Source organism: Arachis stenosperma, chromosome 7, assembly GCF_014773155.1.
Source record: "Arachis stenosperma cultivar V10309 chromosome 7, arast.V10309.gnm1.PFL2, whole genome shotgun sequence".
Lineage (NCBI taxonomy): Eukaryota > Viridiplantae > Streptophyta > Magnoliopsida > Fabales > Fabaceae > Arachis > Arachis stenosperma.
Window position 1 is genome coordinate 7505445 of NC_080383.1, and position 25534 is coordinate 7530978.

Below are 25534 nucleotides of genomic sequence, written 5' to 3' on the forward strand. Positions count from 1 at the left end.
TTTCTTAACTTAAATAATCCCAAATTTAACATGCTATTATTTATGCATTTTACTTTATTAAAAAAAATGTTAAAGATTTGCAGTTGTATAAGTATAATATTACTAGTAGCGGTTTTTTTATTTTAATTAATAATTTTTACTACTTTATTGTTGTTTACGATGAAACCTTTGAGCATTAGGTATTACAATGTTTACTTTTATTTTTGGGCTGTATAATGATACAATGCTTACTACTTTATTTTGTATCAACTCCTTTTTTTTTTAAAACCACATTCTAACCATTTAATTTACTGAATGTCTAATTACTATTTTCTTTTATTTTGACACACATTTTTAGAATATTTCACTTTAATTCTATTTTTTTATTGTTTATTTCACTCAAGTCCCATTCCATTAAAAAAATTGTTCTAAGACCTGTAATTACTATTCTGTCATTATAGTAATATTTTTTGGACTACTGTATTTACTTTGAAGGGATACATTAGTTATTATTTTTTATCTAAGTGTCCTAATTTTATTAGTCAGTCAATTATAGCCACATTTAGCCACCATAAAATATGGCCACCACAGAAGTCACCATATATATATTATATTAAAAATGTTATTTGTACACTAAAATTAGTTACTAAAATCAGTCACTAATGTATTTATATATATATATATATATAATTTAATTTATTTTAAATATGTATTTATATTTTAACATATATTTTATATTAGTGATTGATTTTGATATACATATATAGCATTACTCTATATATATATATATATATATATATATATATATATATATATATATAATAAGGATCATGTGTACGCTCCGGTTGATAACTTTACATGGCTGAAATTGTAAATTTTGTTATGCATGATCTATGTGTTAGGAAATTATTTAATTTCCTAACTTATTTGTGGGTAATACATATATCAATTATAATCATAAATGATGCTATTTCAAATTAAATGACTTATATAATGATGATCTCATTTATTGTTATAAATGCTAATTGAATAAGTCATTATTACTTTTGATTTGGAATTAAATGAGAATAAAACCGGATATTATCCTTTGTTCCTTAGATAATTATCTTTTTGGATTTTAGATATATTATCTTTTGGGATTTAGATACTATTTTATTTAGGCTTAAGGGTTTAATGGGTGCCATGCTCAAATATAAATAGACCTTCAGGGTTTCGGTCCCCAATATACCAAAGCCGCCTTTGTTACTCTTTCCCCATCAAAAGAGTTGCAGTACAGCCTCCTAGAAATACAGAAGGCTTTGGTTGAGGAAGATCGAAAGAACCACAAGATCCAAATTCTTCCGATCATAATTCATGTTTATGAATTCAGGTACGCTTCCGCACTATAATATTTTTTGGTGATTCAATATGGATGATCTGGGTTATTGAAATTAATTTATTCCAACAAGTGGTATCAAAGCCATCCATAATTTAGTCATCAAAAATATCAGTATTTTGTAATATTCTTTCGATCGATATATATATTTATGTATGTGCGCGTTATATATATATATATATATGGTACTGAGGCACGAGCACAAGGATTATTTTTTTTAATGCAAATATTCTGTATTGCAATTCTTTATACACATACGTTTACCATGGTTGTGCTACTGTGCATATATGTATGGCTCTATTAAGCCTTTTGGTGTGGGTTTAATATGATTGCGTGTATATATATATTATTGCCCGCGCATATATATATATTTTACTGTATCTATTTTTTTTTAATTTGATATGATAATTGATTTATCCTATTAATTTAGCATACAATTGATTAATAATTCTTTTGGGATATAAAGATTATTATGTATATATCATTTATGCGAATATTGATCTATTCAAAAGAAGATCTATATTTGGCCAAATTATATGTACATATTAATAATATTTGAATAATAAAAAAATATTTTTATTGTTACATAAGAAAATTAGTAACAATTTGGATTATTATACCCATCTATTATAAAGATTTGGTTTTAGAATAAATTGATTGAACATTATGCTACCAAAGTAGCCTCTTTTGTGAAAATTGATTTATTTAAAACATTAGGAATATGGTGATATGTAATTCATGCGAATATTGATCGGCCCAAAGGAAGGTCTGTATTTGGCCGAATTACATACACATATTGATGGTAAATACATATTTGGGTAACTAATTAAAGAATAAAGTAATACTTATTATTTATGCGAACAATAATCGGCCCAAAGGAAGTTTATTGTTTGGCCAAATAATAAGCATTGCACACTTTTGTTTATTTTCTATTAATTATGCGATCAATAATCGGCCCAAAGGAAGGTTATTGTTTGGCCAATTAATAGAAAATATATGCGGTAATAAATAGGTTGCGAAGTTTAAGTCTCCATGTGCGCATTAAGTCGGTCCAAAGAAAGGCTTAATGTGTGACAGGAATTTTGACGATGTTTGATTACTGCAATGAGAGTATCACTTACAGTTAATTTTTCTATCCAAAGATTGAAAATTAATGTTGTACTAGATATCTCAATATGGATTTTTTTACCCATTAATTAACTAATATTTACTGCATGTTCTTTTTGTTCTAATCCAGAAACTATGGCTTTAGCTACCAATGTTTCTGCGCAAATTAGCAGTATTCCTATGCTGAATGGTTCAAACTTTAAAGTTTGGAAGGATACCGTGGAGATTGTCCTCGGTTGTATGGACCTAGATATAGCTCTTCGAGAGGAGAAACCCACTTCCACTCCGAAAAACCTCAATGAGGTTAAAATAGAGAAGTGGGAGAAATCCAATCGAATGAGCATTATGATCATGAAACGCTCAATTCCTGAGGCGTTTCGGGGCTCAATTACTGAGGATAAAGATGCCAAACAGTTCCTAAAGGATGTTGAGAAATTCTTTACTAAGAAATTCAGTGCTCACATGGCTTTATCTTCTTAGTATAAAAGAAAGCGTGATACTACTGCGGATGCGCCTTCTCAGCAGAAAAAGGCTAAGAAACAGGATCAAGTTTCAACCTGTTTCTTCTGTAAGAAGGCGGGACACATGAAGAAGGATTGTACCAAATATGCCACTTGGCGTGTAAAGAAGGGGTTGCCTGTGGAGCCGACCGCCAAGTGATGCTGAAAGATACATCTATGTGGCAGACGACAATATAGTTGCAGTCGAAACTATAGGAACCTTTAGATTATGTTCCACGAGTGGATTTTACTTGGATTTATTAGAGACATTTTATGTATCGTCATTTAAGATGGAATTTGGTTTCTGTTTCTTGTTTGGACAAATCAGGTTATTTTTTGTTCGTTCAGAGACAATAAAGTCAGTCTCTTTTATAATTCGAATAATATTTATTCTGGTCATTTGGTGGATAATCTATATAGGCTTGACTTAAAATAATAATGAAATACTGCAAACGGGTACAAAACAAAAACTAAATGAGAAATCGGCATCATTATGGCACAAACGCCTAGGTCACATCTCTAAACAGAGAATTCAGAGGTTTGTGTCGGATGGAATTATTGGACCCCTAAAATTGGCGGACTTTGAAGTCTGTATTGAGTGCATAAATGGGGAAAACAACAAACAAAAGGAAATTAGGTGCCGAGAGAGCTAGAGATGTCTTAGAACTAATACATACCGATATATGTGGCCCATTCCCTACTGTCTCTTGGAATGGACAACGGTACTTTATTACGTTCATAGATGATTACTCTCGTTACGGGTACCTATATTTAATTCATGAAAAGTCCCAAGCCTTGGATGTTTTCAAGTCTTTCAAAGCTGAAGTTGAACTTCAACTTGGAAAGAAAATTAAAGCTGTCAAATCTGATCGTGGTGGTGAATACTACGGAAGATATGACGGTTCAGGTGAGCAACGTCCCGGGCCTTTTGCTCTTTTCCTAGAGGAGTGTGGTATTGTTCCGTAATACACCATGCCAGGCAAACCTAGCATGAATGGTGTTGCAGAGCGAAGGAACCGAACTCTTAAGGACATGGTGGGAAGTATGATTAATCATTCTTCCTTACCTGAATCACTCTGGAGAGAAGCATTAAAGACCGCAGTGTACATCCTTAATAGGGTGCCAAGCAAAGCAATTAACAAAACCCCATATGAAATTTGGATTGGAAAAAGGCCCAATATAAAGCATCTGCATATTTGGGGATGTCCAGTTGAGGCGCGACCTTATAGGCCGCATGAAAGAAAATTGGACTCAAGGACAATTAGTTGCTACTTTGTTGGTTACGATGAGCGCTCACGGGGGTACAAGTTTTACAATCCTGCATCAAGGTCTATTTTGAAACAGGAAATACGAGATTTCTTGAGGATGTTGAGTTTGGGGGGAAGGAGATATTAGAAATGTTGCTTTTGATGAGGATTTTGTAACTGAGAATGATCAGGTCTTTGTACCTATTATTGTTCAAGTCACAGTTATAGTACAAAAGCACATTGAGAATCCTACTGTAGATCCAGTTACAGTACAAGAGAACAATGAGAATATCGTTGTTGCTCAAGATACTGCTACAGCACAGAAAAATAATGAGAATCCTCCTCAATCCCAATCCATACAGCAAGCTCAACAAACTCAAGAAGTGTCATTAAGGAGATCCAATAGAAAAAAGAGAAAATCCATCTATGATCTCAAACAAGCTTACTGTTAAATGGTATCACAAGTTTCATCAAGTCATTACCTCATACGATTTTGAGGTGAATATCATAGATGAGTGTGTATACCGCAAGTTCAGTGGGAGTAAATATATCTTTTTGGTCTTATATGTTGATGACATTCTACTTGCCAGCAACGATATAGGCTTGTTGCATGAAACTAAGAAATTTCTATCGAACAAATTCGAAATGAAAGATCTTGGTGATGCCTCTTTTGTATTAGGAATCGAGATACTAAGAGATCGTTCTCAAGGTATTCTTGGATTATCACAAAAGAACTATATCGAAAATATTTTAAGTAGATATGGCATGGAAAATTGTAGACCAATGGACACACCTGTAGCTAAAGGAGACAAGTTCAGTCTCAAACAATGCCCTAAAAATGATCTTGAGAGGACATCAATGCATGATAAGCCTTATGCATCAGCACTAGGAAGTTTAATGTATGCTCAAGTCTGTACACGTCCCGATATATCATTTATAGTGGGAGTGTTGGGTAGATACTTGAGCAATCTCGGTATGGATCATTGGATAGCTGTTAAACGCGTAATGCGTTATCTGAAGAGAACAAAGGATTACATGCTCACTTATCGGAGATCAGAAAATTTGGAGATCATTGGGTATTCTGATTCCGATTTTGCGGGATGCCAAGATAGTAGACGCTCTACTTCAGGCTGTATCTTCACTTTGGCTGGAGGAGCTATTGCATGGAAGTCTAACAAACAGACTCTTGTAGCTTCCTCAACAATGGAGGCAGAATATGTTGCTTGCTTTGAGGCATCCAAACATGGCATATGGTTGCGAAACTTTGTCACTGAGCTTCGTATAGTAGATGACATTGAAAAGCCATTAAAGATATTCTGTGACAACAAGTCAGCAGTATTATACTCCAACAACAATAAGAGCTTGACAAAATCGAAGCATATAGACATCAAGTTCTTAGTTGTCAAGGAGAAAATTCAAGAAAAACAGATTTCCATAGAACATATAAGAACAGAGTATATGCTAGCGGACCCATTAACCAAGGGATTGATCCCTAAAGTCTTTCATGAGCACACTGCTCGGATGGGTGTCAATAGTTGTGATGCCTTGGTTTAGTGGGAGTTTATTTTATGCTATATGTTCTATGACAGATATTGAGTTATTTTTCTGCAGAATTAAGTTGATGGTTTATTTCATGTTATATGAAATTTTCATTTTGCAATATTTGTATTGTGTTTGATCTCAATAAAGTAGGACCAGCTGGAAATAGACATGCATGAGATCACTTGGCATGTAATTTCCATATTACTCATCCAAATTTGATCAATGTCGTTAAGTATATTAGGATGGTGATTGGCGTGGTTTAGTCACGGCATTTAATGTGATAAAAGCTGCGGTAGTTCCATATCTAATGTATGAGACGGACCAGATTGTTAAAGTAATGAAAGAAATAGCATTCAGATGCGCGCATAAAGTTTATAAAATGTGATTATGTCAAGAAAGAATATATGTATAGCCCAAGTGGGAGATTGTTAGGAAATTATTTAATTTTCTAACTTATTTGTGGGCAATACATATATCAATTATAATCACAAATGATACTATTTCAAATTAAATGACTTATATAATGATGATCTCATTTATTGTTATAAATGCTAATTGAATAAGTCATTATTACTTTTGATTTGGAATTAAATGAGAATAAAACCGAATATTATCTTTTGTTCCTTAGATAATTGTCTTTTTGGATTTTAGATATATTATCTTTTGGGCTTTAAATACTATTTTATTTGGGCTTAAGGGTTTAATGGGTGCCATGCTCAAATATAAATAGACCTTCAGGGTTTCGGTCCCCAATATACCAAAGCCGCCTTTGTTACTCTTTCCCCATCAAAAGAGTTGCAGTACAGCCTCCTAGGAATACAAAAGGCTTTGGTTGAGGAAGATCGAAAGAACCACAAGATCCAAACTCTTCCGATCATAATTCATGTTTATGAATTCAGGTACGCTTCCGCACTATAATATTTTTTGGTGATTTAATATGGATGATTTGGGTTATTGAAATTAATTTATTCCAACACTATGATGTATTTGTAAGCTAAAGCACAGATAATAATTATGACAAATCGCTTGAAATCAAAACGGTAGGAAAGCAACTCTTTACTGAGTTTTATTATAAAACATTATACTACATATATACTAAAATTAGCTATTAATATAAAATATAAATTTAATCATCCATGTCATACACGTGATAAGATTGAAATTATAATTTTAAGTTGTTATATTAAATTTCATTTTAATTATAATAATTTAATTAATAAAAAAATAACTTATATGCGTTGTTTTTCTTTTCTTAATATAGTATTAATTGTATTAACTATAAAATAGTTATTTAATCTATTTTTTTCAATAAATCAGGCATTTATACTCAATATGACCATAAATAATCTAGTAATACTTAAATCTACCAACAAAGTTTTATATGTTGATTTACTGTGAAGTAAGAAAATATCAAAATCAGCTCAAAATGAAGAACAAATTAATAGAGAATCCTAATGCAAAAAGTTTTGTAATAAACAATAAATAATTTAAACCTGCTGAATAACAATTCAATGCTATCCTTTGATACCTGCAAAATATATACATGAAATAACACTGTATCAATGTTTGCATATAAAATTATATGATTACCGTAATTATAAAATTATTTGTCAAGAGAATAAAATTATACGACTTATATATATGTATACACACACTAATTACAAACGATATGAATTTTTAATGGAGATACTGGATACTAATAGAAAAAAATTATATAAATAGAAATTATTTAATTTTAATTTCAATTTCATATAACAAAACAGTGATTTTAAAAAATTATGGAATCTTTTTTTGATATATGTATTATGTCATACGTATAAATTATACGAGTTATTATATAAATTCATATATATGCATAACAAAACAGTTTAATATTATATATCTTTTACATTAATTATATGCTAATATTTTGAAAAAAAAAAGATAAAAGAAGAGATATATAAATATGTATAATATTATTGCTATATATGAAGCAATTTTATATTGTTTTAATTATAGAGACTTACTATAATTATATAAAATTTAATTTGAGGAAATAATTTTCATTACCATAAATAATATACTAAAACTGTTAGTATATTATATTATTTATGGTTAATTGAATTTATCAATGATTTTTCCGTGTAAATCGTTATTACCCAATTTTTAATAATGACTTAATATACAAAATTTGAAATTGTAAATTGTTATTACTAATTCAATTAACTGGTTAATTGAGTAATAATTATCAAATTATTAAGGTGCAAAATCATTGATTTACTCAATAGATTTCTATATATTATTTATATTTCAAGTAATAATTTGAAATAATATTATTTACTCAGGTAATAATACTATTATTAAAAATTATTTTTTGCATTGATTTTTAAATCAATTATTAAGTAATTATTTTTGTTAAGGTAATTGTTTATAAATTATTTCAAATTTTATTTTGTTAAGATATAATTATTTGATTATTACTCATGACACGGGTATAATTTCATTTTATAACAATTAATCAATTATAATTATATGACACGGGTGTAATTTTAATTTTATCTACGGATTATTTTCTGTAATAATATACAATATATTATTTACTGTGATAATTTGATTTGATTTATTTCTATTTTATTTATGTACATAAATGATTAAAATATATAACATAAATATCGTAATTATTATAATTCTATGATATAATTATAATTAAGATATTTTATCATAATTAAATATTGATTTGATATAATTATAATAAAAATACTTTTCTAAAATGATATAATTTACTATTATTCATCCACTAATTATTTGGCAATAAACCTTAATATGATTTTTTACATCTCCGCTATGGGAAATAACTACTTAGATATACCAAATAATATGTAACATATTACTACCTGTATAAGTTAAGGCACAAAGACAGGATTTAATTAAGGTGATTAAAACTTTCACCAAACAGAATATGACCTCAATCGAATAAAAAAAAAGTACTCGATTTTGTATTAATTAGCTAGTCGAAGAAATAACATACTCATTTATTATTCATATTTTATTATATTTTTTAAATAATATATAGAAAACATATATCTTGGGTATAAAAATGTGACTATTAGTAATTTTATTAATAAATCTTTTTTTAAACTATTACTAATTTCAATTTTAATAGAAAATCTGAGGAAATAATTTCGCTTGCCATAAATAATATACTAAAACTGTTAGTATATTATCTTCTATATGGTTAATTGAATTTATCAATGATTTTTCCGTGTAAATCGTTATTACCCAGTTTTTAATAACTACTTAATATACAAAATTTGAAATTGAAAATTGTTATTACTAATTCAATTAACTGGTTAATTGAGTAATAATTGTCAAATTATTAAGGTGCAAAATTATTGATTTACTCAATAGATTTCCATATATTATTTATATATGAAGTAATAAATTGAAATTATATTATTTATCCAATTAATAATACTATTATTAATAATTATTTTTTGCATTGATTTTTAAATCAATTATTAAATAATTATTTTTGTTAAGATAATTATTTATAAATTATTTCAAATTATATTTTGTTAAGATATAATTATTTAGATTATTACTCATGGCACGGGTATAATTTCATTTTATACCAATTAATCAATTATAATTATATGACACGGGTGTAATTTCAATTTTATCCACCGATTATTGGCAAATAAATTTTATTCCAATTATAAATAAAATCTGTTTTTATTGGCAAATAAATTGTCTTTAGGTCAACGATTTAATATATGTGTAGGTTCATTTTTTTGTTAAATATAATAAAAATACAAATAAAGAAATAAAGAATAAAGTTAAACTTAATAATATCTGACACTACTTTATTTTATTAAATTATTTAAAAATAGCACATCCACAAAAAATAATCGTAATATATAAATTGAGGCAATAATTTAAAATTCTATAATTATAATTTAATCAAATACTAATAGTAAAACCAAATTACCTAAACAATATTGAACCTATTTTAGTCCTTAGTCACGTATAGTATAGAATCATTCTTGTAACGACAACCAACTGAAATAACATCGTAAGTTTCAATATTTAGAATTCGTGCAAAATCAGACCATCCTCTTGTTAGATAAGTTTCATCATCCGCTATCCATGCAATGCGGTAAGGTATAGAATTGCCACATCGAGAAACCAAACTAACTCTTATTCCCCTCAATGGCATTGCATGCATGCAAAAGAAAGCTGGTAATTTCTGAAAAAAATCAAAATATGTTAAAAAATTATTCTAATAATAATGAACAGCTTAAACTAAGAAAATTTAAATATATTACCAATCGTTGAAATTGCATATCTAAATTTGTCATGAATTTAGCAAAACTGAACTAAAACTGAGGGAATTCAATTTCATTATGTGCTCCACTTCGAAGATTTTCGAGTAGACGTAAAAAGCATGAAGGGGATGGAACTTGAACTTGCCCTATAAAGTTCCGTGGATGCAATTCCTCAATCAAAAATTGAGTTCCTCCTAAGAAATCTAACTTTAACCACATTTCATTGGGTTGGTCATAATAGGTGAGTAGATCCAACCATCCTTCGGTAAAGTAGAGACTATTGCCTCTTCTTTGAACGCTTACATCCATGTAGTTGGAACCCGAATCAGTGAAGACAACTCGATGAAGTATTTCATGAATGTGATGCATTGTAAATGATTGTGGTAAAAGACAATCAAACTGGAACATTAGACGATAAGAATAACTTAGAGTAACAACAAATAAAAAATTATCCAAAGAATAATATAATAGAATGAGTATACGAAAAATATTATAAAAATTATAAATTGTACCTTAAAAGGATCAACTCAAATAAAAAAATGAAGAATATATTCTTATTCTATGAAGTAGTAAAAAAAAACACTAAATATAATATTATAAATTGACTCTCAAATTTAGATTCATGTACCATAGAAAAACACTATATATAGACTTTAGTAAAATAAAAATAAATATGTAAATTATCTATTATTAAGGTAATTTTTTAATAATGCATTAAATATTGATTTGATACAATTATAATGAATATATGTTCCTAAATTAGTATAATTATATATTAATTTCATCATATCACAGGTAATAAAGATTTTTTATTATTAGTATTACTATTATTGATATTATTATTATCATTAAAATGAATAAAAATATTTTTAATTGATAATTGATAAGTAGTTTAATAGTGCATTAAATTTTGATTTGATACAATTATAATGAAAATATGTTTCTAAATTAGTATAATTATATATTATTCATTAACTATTAAATACAAAATAATTATATTAAAGATGTTTTTTATAAGTCACCAAAAAAAGATGTTTTATAAAATAATTTAGAAAAATTATTTGATATACGTGAATCGGGTAACAAAGATTTATTATTATTATTATTATTACTATTATTGATATTATTATTATCATTAAAATTATTAAAAGTATTTTTAATTGATAATTGATAAGTAATTTAATAGTGCATTAAATATTGATTTGATATAATTATAATGAAAATATGTTGCTAAATTAGTATAATTATATATTGTTTATTTAATATTAATTACAATATAATTACAATAAAATAATTTAGAATAGAAAAAAAATTTATTCGTTTTGGAGGGAAAACGGAGGCATGAGAGATCGACACGTCACCTTTAGTAGTTGGGAAAAAATTCAGTTTTAGTATATTAAGTAGATATATTAAAATATAAGATATATATGTATTTATACGTAAATAAACGTAATAATTGTATGACTAATTTTAATAATTAATTTTAATATATAAATAATATTTTTATTTATTATATTATACTATCTTCATGACAACTTAAAATAAATCATTGATCACTCACTTATATATGCTGTTCGTTAACAAATTATATCCTATACTTTTAGTCCATAAACAAAGTTCACATTACAGAACATGAAGCTAAGTAGTCATTATATTCTTCTATGATATACATGGCTACATAGAAGTCTGGGCAAGCCAGACGACAAGGGTTTCTTTAATTCCCTAGTCAAGATAATACTTTGATTTGAAATATTTGTTTTATTAGATAGTATATTATTCTGGACACTAATTTTTCACAAAGCGCGTTGAATAACAATTTAAGTCGTAATCAGGGAAAGTTGCATTATATGGACAACGGAGAATGAAAAAACAACAAGCTAATTAAGAGTGATAACCAATGCCTATGAACTATTTTAGATCAATTAAATAATATTTTGAGAGTCGGTCAAGAATACATGCAAGAAAGGAAGAAAAAAAAATGTGGTTAATTAGATTTTTTTTCTGTTATCTAAAATACATGAATGGAAAGAAATAGCAGATTATTCAGGAATAAAAAACAGATGCAGCCAAGATTATTAAAAAGTCATTTATGAATTATATAGAGTAGAATGGTGTTGAATCTAATAGTTGTTGATGGCAATGCCAAAAATAAATATGAATTGAGTTTCTTATTTTATTTGTAAAATTTTTTTATATGTTAATTTTATATCTTGTTGTTCTACTTTATTGTGTTGAGCTCTTTCACTTAAAAAAATGATAACCAATACAAAATAATATTTTTAATTTTAATTTAACTATTACATTTTTTTGATATTATAAATAGGGATAAATCAGTTGATTTTGAATATTGATATTAGATCATATGATCTTATTATTTAAATTTTTTATATTTTATATTTTACATATTTAATTAATGTTTTAGGTTTTATATCAAATCTGAATTTTTTAGTGTGTTTGTACAAAAAAAAAAGGAACTAAAGTTATTTTTTGTACCATCTACATAAAATGAGCTTAATCGAAAACAACATTCTAGCCCATTTGGCAAATTTAAAATTCGTAAAAGGATCTTGTGTTGTACATTTTGGTATGATTGACGTTTGAATATGCGAGTATATATTCTCTAATACGTTAGTAAGCTATATAATAACTCAAGCAAGCTATGACAAATTATTTCAAATCAAAACAAAGCAACAGATCAAATATATAATAGTTTTCTTATCTTTAATTCATAAGAAGTTGAAATAATATATAGATGATTCATGTATAGTCTATTCATCAATAGAGATGCCATATTTTAGATGAGGGATCTTGCATTAGAATATTAGATAGTGCATGCTAAAAACATTTTTACAAAAAGCACATAAAATGAGTTATAAAAATTAAGCTGGCAATATATATGATGTATTCTATTAAGAATTTGCACATGAAAAATGATTTGGAACAGATTCTCCATAACCATAGAGTGCACACAATTTTATATATCCAAACTCCAGAGACCAAAGATCATGGCAACCCGTAGCAGAAAGTTTATGAGTCATAATCTGAGTTACTATTTCTTTGCATTTCTATTTTGCCACTCTTGTGATGTCCCTCTCAAGATCAAATTCAACAGCAATCTGTCTATAATTTTTTGTTTAAAAATTGAAATTCTTCAATGATAACTTTTTAAGGAATCATAAAAGATGGCATTATTTTTTTATATTAGAAAAAAATAAAAGCATCTGCAATGCACTTCACAATTTAACTCTAATATTTACATTTCACTCAATTCCACTGTTTATGAAGGAAATTTTCTTAGTTTTCATAGTCTTATTTTAGATTGATTTATAGTTTAAAGTATATTAATAAAAGCACAGAATGAGTTAATAATGAAAAACATACTTTCATGAGTTAATTATCTTTAATATCAATATCACTCACATAAACCACTCATATACATAATTATACATTTTTCTTTCCCTCTCCACACACGCTACAAAAACAGAGGAATATAGTTTCTTTACTGAATAACTCAATTCATTTCATTCTTGGCATTCATTTCATTGCAAGAGTAGTGGTACATCTTGATGAAGCTGTAATGATGTATGCATGGATAAATCACAAGCTTGATATCTAACACACTTTATTCCACAAACAAAAAATTCCCATGACAGAGAAAAGAAGGAAAAACATGATGCTTTGCATGGTCTCTGATCTGCTGTGCATGTTTTGTTAAGTATAACCACAAAGAAGTCTGGCAAGCCACACGGGTTTCGCAGTCTTGATGAACAACTTTCCAAGGAACATTCCAAATACCACTCCGCATCCATATCCCACTGCAACTGACTTCCACCCAAATAATGATTCTTTTGCCTCAGTAAACACTAAAGGTGGTTGTTCTTCATCATTGCCGCATGACTTTGACAAAGGGAATCCACAAAGCATTGGATTATCTTTGTAAGAATCATTTTGGAATGTATTGAACTGTTCTCCTGTTGGTATCATTCCCTCCAATTGATTTTTAGAAAGGTCCAAGACAGATAGAAAATTTAAATTTGTCAAAGACAAAGGTATCTCACCTTTCAATTGGTTCCGTGAGAGGTCTAACCATTCCAAACTTGTCAAATTTCCCAAAGTTTGTGGAATCATACCACTGATTCTGTTGTGTGAAAGGTTAAGCCCTTTGAGAGAATTCAATTCTCCAAGAATTTGTGGGATTTCTCCTTCAAACAAATTATTTGACAAGTCTATGGTTGTGAAAATAGTTAATATCCTTGACATTTCTGTCAATTGACCTTTCATAATGATCACAACAGAGTCATTATATGGTACACTGGTAATACTAGCATTGGTACCCATATACTTCAAACCAGCAATTTGAGTATTATCATTCCGAGCCATCATTCCTTGAAACTCTTGAAAGTATTGCATTGGCAAAGGGCCACTAAACTTGTTATTAGACACATCAAAAATTCTCAACTTTGGAAATGGGTGCTTCCTACTCAAACAAGTGATGGTACCATGAAATTTGTTATTTCGTAAACTGAGTACCTGTAATTCCTGAAGAGCTTCTAGCCTACTGGGAAATACATCTTTTATGTTATTGTCACTGAGGTCTAGAACTTCCAGTTTTGTGCAATGAGCCAACGATTGTGGTATTGGTCCCTCTAATTGGTTGCCATTCAACTTTATAGTCTCAAAAGCATTCTTCTTGGAGAAGTTTCCAGGTATGCTTCCATAAAAGTTGTTGATTTGCAAATCCAAAACCAGGAGTGAAGGAAAGGATCCCAAACATTGTGGAACCTTGCCAGTCAAATTGTTGTGAGACAGGATTAGCATATTGAGGGAGCTTGCATTGCATATTGTGGAAGAAATGCCTCCTGTGAAGTTGTTGTTTGAAACTGAAAAGTAATAGGTGCCATTTGGTGGAATTGGAAGATCTCCCTGCAGCTTGTTGAAACTGAGGTCAATAAAGTCCACTCTCTTCCATTTGTACAAGAGCTTGTCATTAAACCATTTGGGAATCACCCCTTCAATTTGGTTATCAGAAAGGTCTAGTTCTTGTAGATCTTGAATGCTTACTAGGAATCTAGGAAATTTTGTAATCTTACACGAAGATAAACGTAATGTAGTAAGGTTAGGTAAAAAATAGCCAACATTGTTGTCAAGGTTAATAGAGAGAAAAGTACTGTGAGATAGATCAAGAAATTCTAAAGACTTGAGCTTTGAAAATTGGTGAAAGTCTACATGACCGCTCAACTCAGTTGATGATAAATATAACTCTGTTAGATTTTCAAGTTCAAATAGTGAATTTGGAAAACTACCTTGGAGTTTGTTGTCAGAGAGAGACAACGTTTCCATGGAATAAGTCGAGAATTTACCGATTGGTCCTACGAACTTGTTGCTACTAAGATCCATATATGTCAATGAAGACAAAGAAAAACACCACTCTGGGATTGTCCCATTTAATAAATTATGCTCCAAATAAAAAAATGTTAATATTGAGAGTTTAGTGGCATTGCTTGGAATTGGGCCTTCTAAATTATTAGCTGATAAACTTAATTCAGAAAGTTGGGTTAGATAAAACAAAGATGGCGGTAGCTGACCTCCTAGACTGTTAGAATCAAGTGATAAAGATTCTAATTTGGTGAGGTTGTGGAACACATCTGGGATATGACCATTGAAATTATTAGCACTAAGATCTAAGTTGGTGAGATGTTTGAGGTTTGAAAGCAAAGATGGGATTTCACCATGAAGTGTGTTTTCTGGAAGGCCCAAATCAGTTAGTTGAGTGAGGTTCCACAAAGAAAGAGGTACCAATCCATCAAATTGGCAGTGCCCCAGGAATAGTTGGTTAAGAGACTTCAAATGGCCTATGGAATCAGGTATTTCTCCTGAGAAAACTATGCCACTGAGATCCAAGATCTTTAGAGGAGTGCTCCAGTTAGACTTTGGAAGTTCAACTTTGAGGTCTTGATTATCTGCCAAAGTTAGTTCTTGAAGATTAGGTAAACCAAGTATGCCGATTGGAAAATTTCCCTGCAACTTAGTGTCTCGAAGACTCAATGAAACCAAAGAAGATGACAAATTCATCAACAAAGACAGTGAACTTTCTCTGATGGAAGACATGTTTACCTCATCTAGAACTAGCTCTTTCAAGTTAGTGGTGTTTAGAATGAGTTTGTTCCATGTGGATGGATCAAATCTCAATTTGCTATATCCTGACTCATCTAGCATATCTGTACGGGAGAGATCAAGTGAGAGTAATTTAGACAAGTGAGAAATTGTGAAGGGAATATCACCACCCAATGCTGAGTTGGATAGATTGAGATGAGTCAGAGCCACAAGGTCACCGATTCTAGATGAAAGTGGAGAGGCAGAGAGATCATTGTAAGCGAGGTTGAGTTGTTGAAGATGAGTGAGATGGAAGAGTGTGCTGTTGGAATTGAGTTCACCTTGAAGCATGCTGCAACTGAGGTCAAGGCCAATCACGTGCCCTGACGTGGTGTTGCACGTGACACCATCCCACTGGCAACAATCAGTATTGTTCTTCCAGGATGCTGTCTTGGGATAAGATGAACAATAAAGCTCCACCTGCTTCCGCCACCACAATTGTTTGTAGAATGAAGTGTTGACGGCAATAGAGTTCTTGAATTGGAGCAAGTTTGAGCTGTCATCATGGTTACACAATGGCAACACTGATGATGAGGATGTGTAAGACGGAGTATGAATGATGAGTAACAAGAGTGTCAAACAATAAAGCACAAAAGATGGCAATACAAACCACCCCATTTCAGAATGTTCAGATTATTTGGTTTGATGTTGGAAGGAGAGGATTTGGGTATGTGTGGTACCGTGCATGCTTCCAATCCAAGAGTAAATGCAAATTTATAGAGAGCGCCCCATGGGATAATAATATGCCTCAATTTTCAATATGGGAGTGCTAGGTAGCAGATTTTATAATTTGTAATTATTAATTAGTCATTTATAATGTTTTTAATGGTGTGAAATTTTATTTAATGATAGAAAATTGCTCATTTTTTTTTGCTGATTAAGTATTGGTCAGATTTTAATAAAAGTACTCATCTTTTAAATTTTCTCTTTTCGATATATTACAATTATAAGGGTATAAACCATAAAATACTGCAAATTGATTTGAAATACTTGTTTTATATTAGTCTTGGTAAAATCAGAATAATATTATTTTACATAATTTAACGTAGTATTCGTGTGTTTATATTAGTATTTTATTAATTTTTATGCATTGAAAATTATTTCAAAAGCTAATACAATTCACCTTTGCAAAATTTTAAAACTAAGAAGAAAAGAGTTATATTTTAAATTTTACTTATATTGTAGCGTGTAGTGCGAAGAGACGGAAATTTGCCACAAGTAACACCTTCATTTATTAATATCATAACTCATAAGTATTATTAAAATTGAAGTCTATTATTGTAAGACTATATAGCATCTATCTTCTGTCTTGATCAAGGTGACAACTAATAACAAATGAATTTTTTCATGGATGACAGACAGAGATGAAACTACTCCTTCCAAATGAAGAAAAGTCATCAAACTTGAGTGATACAGAGTTGAACAAGTCCAAGTCTTCCTCACCATTTAATTAAAAAGGATATTCTTAAAGAATTATTTTTTGTTAAAATTAAATCATGCTGCGATAAAAAGACTATCTTCTTTGTCACCAGTGAGCCACAATTTTTCAAAAACTTTGTATGTGATGGTGAACGTGCTTAATTAATAACCTGTTGTTATCAGGGACGAACCCAGAAATAATATTATGGGAGAGCCAATAATACATATAATATTAAAAATTATGTAAAAAAAATTATATAATATAAGATGTATTATAAAAATATATTGACAGAGAATATATTTTAAAGTAAAAAGAAATATGTGTATACTTTTACTAACGAAATGGTCGATTCTTCATATGATAAAATTTACCGATAATGGAATTTGTGTAAAATTTTTCAGTAATTTTTTTTCAATATAATTAAAAGAAAATTATCAAGAAATTCATCTTTTATTTTGTTTTTAAGTTATTTTTCACAATATTCATAGTTGAAAAAGATCTCTTAATTGTAACAGTTGAAATAGAGAGAATTAATACCAAATGAATAAAAAAAGACGGCTATAAGAAGAAAAAGAATTCACTTTATGATATTTGAAATTTTTTATTTAATTAAAAAATATTAGTAATAATATTTTTTTCAGATTTCTTTAATATGTTACTTACTTTTTAAATATTAAAAATTATTAATATTTAAATTAGACTAAATTTTTATTTATACAGACAAAATACTAAATATTTTTTAAAAAAAATTAAATTATACATAATAATTTATTACTCTTAAAAAAAGTTGGGGGTCGAGGCCGCCACTCGCCCCTTTATGTCCGTCACTGCTCTTAATCCTTAAGAATTAATTTATCTGAAATTAAAAGTCTGATAATTTAATTGTCATTCGATTCAAGTATTTAAGATGCACAAACTAATTGCAAGTATAAAAAATACTTGGCTTTTATATTAGAGAAAATTGTTATAAATAATGATTTATTATACTTTATATATTTTGTTCTTCTTATGTATTTCTATTATAATTAATTATCATTAATATTAAACTAATAAAAAATAATCTATTTAAAAGAATGAAATAATGATGTAAAAAATGAAGAAAAAGAAAAATGTAAAAAAAATATATATTTAAAAGAAGTGAATATGAATCACATTAATTTTATTGAAATGAAATGGTGATGGAATGATATATATATATATATATATATATATATATATATATATATATATATGTTATTTACTCAATTAATGTTGCATTATAGGTTAGAAATGAAAATTGCATTACCCAACTAAGTTGCATTATAGTTGCCCAATCAAATGAAATTTGTGTTATTTTATTTTATTAGGATGTTTAATTAAATAACTAATGTTTAATTACTTTGCGGGTCTCTATAGTTTTATCGAATTTTCAATTAGGTCTTTATACTTTTTTTCTTTTCAATTGGGTTCCTATACTTTAATTTTTTTTAATTAAGTCCTTGTTAACGTTTAACGTTAAAAAAAAAAACGTTAGTGAGTTATGAAATGACTTATTTACTCCTTTCTTCCCCTATAAACACTCTATGTTTCTGAGTTATCTGAGGTTTCTTTTCTTCTCTATTTTTCATTTTCAGTTTTCATCTTCTCCAAATTTATGGCTCAAAGAAAAGAAGACACCTGTGTTTCTATGGAGAGGTAGCAACCGTTGCCGTTCCTCAACCGTTTCTGATCATAGTAAGAGGTATGTTACTTGTGAGAAGATACCGAAATATAACTTTTTTGAGTGAATTGATGATTTTGAGTGGATTGAGGTTGATGACGATGCAAAGAATGGATGGTCAAAGAAAAAGAAAAGGAGGGTTCACTGTTTTTGTGGTGATACTCTAAGTCTTCAAATTTCAGGAACAACAAAGAATCCTAATAGAAGATTTATTTCTTGCCCTAACAAAGATGTAAATTTTTTGAGTGGGTTGATGAAGTTGGTGCAAGAAGTAACGTGTCTGCTGCTGTTGGAGTTGTTGGAACACAAAATTATGCTAAGTTGGGGGTGAAATGTGAAAATTAGATGCACAAGATAGAAAGATAGAGAGACTAAATGTGAAGATGGAGAGATTAATTGTTGAAGGTAGAGAAATAGATGCTTGTGTGGGAAGATTATGTAATGAGTTAAATATTCTCCAAAAACAAGTTGGGAGATTGGATGACAATATGAAAATTTAATGTAAAATTCAATATATGTTATTTATGTTTTTGTTAGTCTTAATAATTGAAATGTGGTTTGCAAGAGTTTAAAGTTATCTGAAATTGTAATGTAAGAGATTCTATGGCTTCAATCTAATTAAAGCTAATTATGTTTAGTTTGAATAAATTTTGCATTTTGATGTATTTTGTGTGTGTATAACGATAAAATAATAGTTGGAAAAAAACTTTATCAATGTGAATATTTAAAGTTCCATAGGTGACAACAACTTACAGAAAAAAGTGGCCATATAATCTGCCACATATCTATAATTTTCATCAAATAAGTGTTTCTGTAAACCATACGTACACAAAATATCACAAAATAAAAGTCCAAGAAGTGCAACAATTAAAAGTGGTCCAATCTAATTCCAAAATATCAAAATAGTGGTACTATCCACATATAAATAGTGGCCACAGAGATACAAAATATGACAAGATATACTATTTAATAGCAACCCCAACAATCCTAACAATAAATTTAAAAGAAAGTCTAGGGGGCAGCACTTTTGTTGAAATCTGGTCAGCACTTAACCATCAAAAGAAAAATTATTAATCTTACACCATTAGATGTCATCTCACACCATTAAAAATATTGATGATGGCTAATTGATGGCTAAACATCACAAATTCTGCTGGCCCCCTAGCACTCTTCTAAAATTAAACATACTTCAGTCATCACTTAGGTCTATATGTAGACTAGGTGCCCTTTTTTGCTTTCTCACTCCTAACTTTAGCCGCCCACTTCCCCTCAAAGGATTCTTCACCACTAAGACTTGATGCTTGATCTTCATCACCAAGGGAACTCAATCCTTGCTCTATCCCATCCAAGTCTTCATATGGAGTATGCCTTGGAAGGTGTGCACTTTTCTCCCTAGAATCAATTTCAATCATCTTAGAGGGGTTTTCTTCAACTCTATGTTCCCATGGAGGCTCCGCATCTCCTAAGTTTTCTACCACTTCTTCCTTGTCTTCAACAATTAAAGCTTCCTCCAATTGTTCCAATACAAAGCAATTTTCCTCATTTCCCACCGGAGTTTTCAATCTCTCCTTCATGCTATGTTCTTCATTTGATTCTCCACATGTAGCCGTGGGAGTTCCTTGAGTGTTCAAGCATTGGGAGGCTAATTGATTTGTTACCGCATCCAAGACGGCCATGAAATTTTGCACATCCCTTTTTATCTCTTCTTGCCCTTGAACAAGAACACCAAGGGTTTCATCCATTAGAGATTAGGATTGGTGGAAGGGTTCCTCATTTTGACAAAAAGATTCATAATAGAAATGTGGTTCTTCTTGGTAGAAATGTGGTGGTTCAATTTATATATAGATATTATATATTTTAGTATTTGAAGAATTTACTGCTCAATATATGTATTTAGTAAACTTAAATATTATAGATTTATAGTACAAGAATAAAACAGTTTGACATAATACAAACATGAATATAATATTTCAATAATAAAAAATAACATCAATAAATTATGACATCATACTTTTTCAGCATTATATTATAGTTAAATAATATTAAAAAATAAATTATTGATAAAAAAGTAATATATAAATAAAAAAAACAATATATAATTGATTAACGCAATTGGATTAAAAATAGCAAAAGAAAATTTAAAAACATTGTAAGAATTTCATATATTATAATATTTTAAGAGTTCATAAAAATATATAGTAAGTAAATTATTTAGTAAACTAAAATAAAGAATTGTAATCATCAACCAATTTTTTTAAATAATTATACAAAACATTAACAATAATAAAAGAAAAAAAATAAAATGCATAAGATATTTAAAGCACATCAAGTAGTTGAAATGCTTGGACTATTTTTGTGAATGATGAATTTATGATAAATTAGTTAAAGAGGAGTGCAAAGAGTTAGCAAATTTTGTGATTTGTAACTATCAATTAGTTATTATTAATATTTTTAATAGTGTAAAATTTTATCTAATAATATAAAATTACTCATTTTTTTTTACTAATTAAGTACTGTTGACTCGTTAGACTTTCTTACTTAAATTATAAAAGTCTAAAACAACTTGAAATAGATAACCTTTTATTTATTATATCAACAGTAGTAACTAGTAAGTAGTACAACATAGATCACACATTTATTTCACAAAGAGAAAAGTTAACTTACAACAAACTAAAATAGAAAGGAAAAAGAAAAACATATTAAGCTAATTCATTCTTCTTCTACGATTCCCCTGGGCTCTGGTGTTTGGTCTCTTCACTCTTGCATTCTTAATTCCAACAAGCCTTGCAAGCCATTGGGGCCTTCCACTCGAGAAAAAACAAGTACCTAACACCATTCCAAACAACATACCACACGCATATCCCATAGCTACAGGTTTCCATCCAAATCCTGATTCCAATTCCTCTTGAAATATTGAAGATGGCACCTCTTCATCATTGCCGCACCATTTTGACAAAGGGAGTCCACATAGCATTGGATTTCCTCCGTAGGAATCATTTTGGAATGTGTTGAACTGTTTTCCTGTAAGTATGATTCCTTCCAACTGGTTTTGTGAAAGGTTTAGAACAGAGAGGAAATTCAAATTTGTCAGAGTCATAGGAATCTCACCCCTCAGTTGGTTCCATGAAAGGTCCAACCATTCTAAATTAGTCAATTTTCCCATTGATTGTGGAATAGTTCCGGTGATTGCATTGTGTGAGAGGTTAAGTCCTTTGAGAGAGTATAACCCTCCAATGACATGTGGAATCTCCCCCTCAAACAAGTTATTTGACATGTCTATGGTTGTGAAAATAGTTAATATCCTTGCCAATTCTCTCACTTGACCTTTCATAATGACCACCACAGAATCATTATATGAACCGTGGGTTCTATCCCTATTGGTAATCATATACTTTTGGCTACTATCATCCACAGTCATCATTCCTTGAAACTCTCTGAAGTATTGCATTGGCAAGGGGCCATTGAAATTGTTATTAGACACATCAAGAATTCTCAACTTGGGAAATGGATGCCTCATACTCAAACTAGTGATGGTACCATGAAATTTATTATTTCGTAAACTAAGTACTTGTAAGATTGCGGTACTGGTCCCTCCAATTGGTTGCCATTCAACTTTATCGTCTCAAAAGCATTAGTCTTGGAGAAGTATGCAGCTTCCATAAAAATGGTTGATTTGCAAATCCAAAACCTGGAGTGAAGGAAAGGTTTGGGGAATATCGCCACTCAAATTGTTGTGGGACAGGATTAGCATATTCAGGGACCTTCCATTGCAAATTGTTGGAGAAATTCCTCCAGTGAAGTTGTTGTTTGAAGCTGAAAAGTAATTGATGCCATCTGGTGGATTTGGAAGATCTCCTTGCAACTTGTTGAAACTAAGATCAATGAAGCTTATGTTCCATTTGTATAACAACTCATTAAACCATTTGGGAATCACCCCTTCAATTTGGTTATTAGAAAGGTCTAGCTCTTTTAGATATTGAATTCTTTCTAAGAATCTAGGAAATTTTGTAATGTTACAAGAAGATAAATATAAATAAGCTAGGTTAGGTAAGAAATAGTCAATACTACTATTATCATAATTAAAAGAGAGAAAATTATTGTGAGATATATCAAAGTAAACTAAAGATTTTAACTTTGAAAATTGGTGGAAGTCTACAAAACCAATCAAATCATTTGATGAGAAATCTAACTGTATAAGATTTTCATATCGAAATATTGAATTTGGAAAACCACCTTGGGGTTTGTTATTAGAAAAAAGCAAATGTGTGATGGAATGAGTTGAAAATTCATTAATTGGTCCTACCAGCTTGTTGTTACTAAGACCGATCTCTTTCAAGAGGGGCAACGAGTAACACCAATGTGGGATTGTTCCATTTAACAAATTATTATCCAAATGTAGAGCTTCTAGTTTTGAGAGTTTGGTAGTTTGACTTGGAATTGGGCCTTCTAAATGATTAGCTGACAAATCTAAATGAAAAACTTGAGTTAGTTGAAACAATGATGGTGGTAGTTAGGTAACCCAAGTATGGAATCAAGTGTCAAGGAAACAAGAGAAGATGACAAATTCATCAGCAAAGACAGGGAGTCCTCTCTAACAGAAGACATGTTCACATCAGTTAGAACAAGCTCTTTCAAGTTTGTGGCGTTAAGAATGAGTCTGTTCCATGTGGACGGATCAAGTCTTAGTATATTTTGTCTGAAGATATTAGTTGAGAGATCGAGTGAGACTAATTTAGACAGGTGAGAGATTGTGGACGGAATTACACCACTCAAAGCTGAAGAGGATAGATTGAGATGGGTGAGACTCACAAGATCACCAATCCCGGGATATATTGAAGAATCAGACAAGTCATTGAAGGCAAGGTTGAGTTGTTGAAGATGCGTCAGATGGAAGAGCGTGCTGTTGGGATGCAACTCACCCTGAAGCATGCTGCAACTGAGGTCGAGGCCAATCACGTGCCCTGACGTGGTGTCGCACGTGACACCATCCCACTCGCAACAATCTGTATCGTTTTTCCATGATGCTGTCTTGGGATAAGACGAACAATAAAGCTCCGCCCACCACGAGTCTTTGTATAACGAAGTGTTGACGACAAACGAGTTCTTGAATTGGAGCAAGTTTGAGGTGTCATCATGATTGCACAATGGCAACACTGATGATGATGAGCAAGTGTAAGATAGAGTATGAATGAAGAGTAACAAGAGTGTCAAACATGGCAACACAAACGACTTCATATCGCAAAATTTAGATTTCATGAGGTTTGAGTTGAAGGAAAGGATTTGTGTTTTTTTTTTTTTGGTGACTGAGTTAAAGAAAGGATTTGTGTGTATGTCATGTGCTAACAATGCAAATTTATAAAGTGCTTCTATTTTTCTACACAAGTACTTTTATTCCACAACGGCGTTGAATAAAATGTTAACTAGTGTCATAGTCTGCGTTGATTTATAATAATTTCCTAATATTTTACATACACATAGTTTATAATTTATATATATACAAAAGAAGAATGTTATGGACAGCAACTTTTGTGATTTGTAACCATCAAAAAGTTATCAATGATGGTTTTAATGATGTGAGATTGATGTAAGATTTCATCGAATAGTTCACTTTTCTTTGCTAGTTACATGTTAGGCAGAATTTAACAAAGTTGATGTCCTAGACTTTTCCTATATATAATTATGATAGAGAACTCATAGTTAGATAATATATCTAATTGAAATGGAAAAGTATAAGGAACTAAAAGTTTATCAGCCAAAAATTAAACAAAACTACATTATTAATAATTAATTAATTTTAATTTTTTTAAATTCAAAATTTAAAAAATTTTAAATTGATTAAGTAAATCTAATTAAAACCTATAAAAACCTTTCTCTTTTTTCTCACATTAACCTATCAACTTTCAACAATCACAAATTCAAAAAATATATAAAAGAACATCCATTTAATATGAAAAAAAAAAACATTCTGATACTTAGTAGAAAAAACATTCATATATATTAACTCGTAGAGATTTTGAATTCATCTAAAAGTATTTGGCTGAATTTTAGCTGATATGCTTTTGGTTCCTAGTTTTACTCAATTGAAATATAGTTTTTTGCTGTTTTATATGTATATAAGTTTTAATTTATTTATATAAAATTATAGATTATATTAATATTATTTACGTTAAATAATCAATTCGAAAACATTTATTAGTTTTTAAAATTT

At 29.6% G+C, this 25534-nt stretch overlaps 2 protein-coding genes and 1 pseudogene across 2 annotated transcripts; 1 reads left to right on the forward strand and 2 right to left on the reverse strand.

Moving 5' to 3' along the window:
* Nucleotides 1-2596: 2596 nt before the first annotated feature.
* LOC130939324 (uncharacterized) lies at nt 2597-2941 on the forward strand. The gene has a single exon (XM_057867434.1). The coding sequence runs from the start codon at nt 2597-2599 to the stop codon at nt 2939-2941; it is 345 nt and encodes a 114-aa protein (XP_057723417.1).
* Nucleotides 2942-13473: 10532 nt separating this feature from the next.
* Nucleotides 13474-16897, reverse strand: LOC130941942 (receptor-like protein 7). Its single transcript, XM_057870585.1, has one exon. The coding sequence runs from the start codon at nt 16823-16825 to the stop codon at nt 13766-13768; it is 3060 nt and encodes a 1019-aa protein (XP_057726568.1). The 5' UTR covers nt 16826-16897; the 3' UTR covers nt 13474-13765.
* A 5040-nt stretch (nt 16898-21937) lies between these two features.
* On the reverse strand, nt 21938-24561 carry LOC130939325 (receptor-like protein 9DC3; annotated as a pseudogene).
* Between the last annotated feature and the right edge of the window lie 973 nt (nt 24562-25534).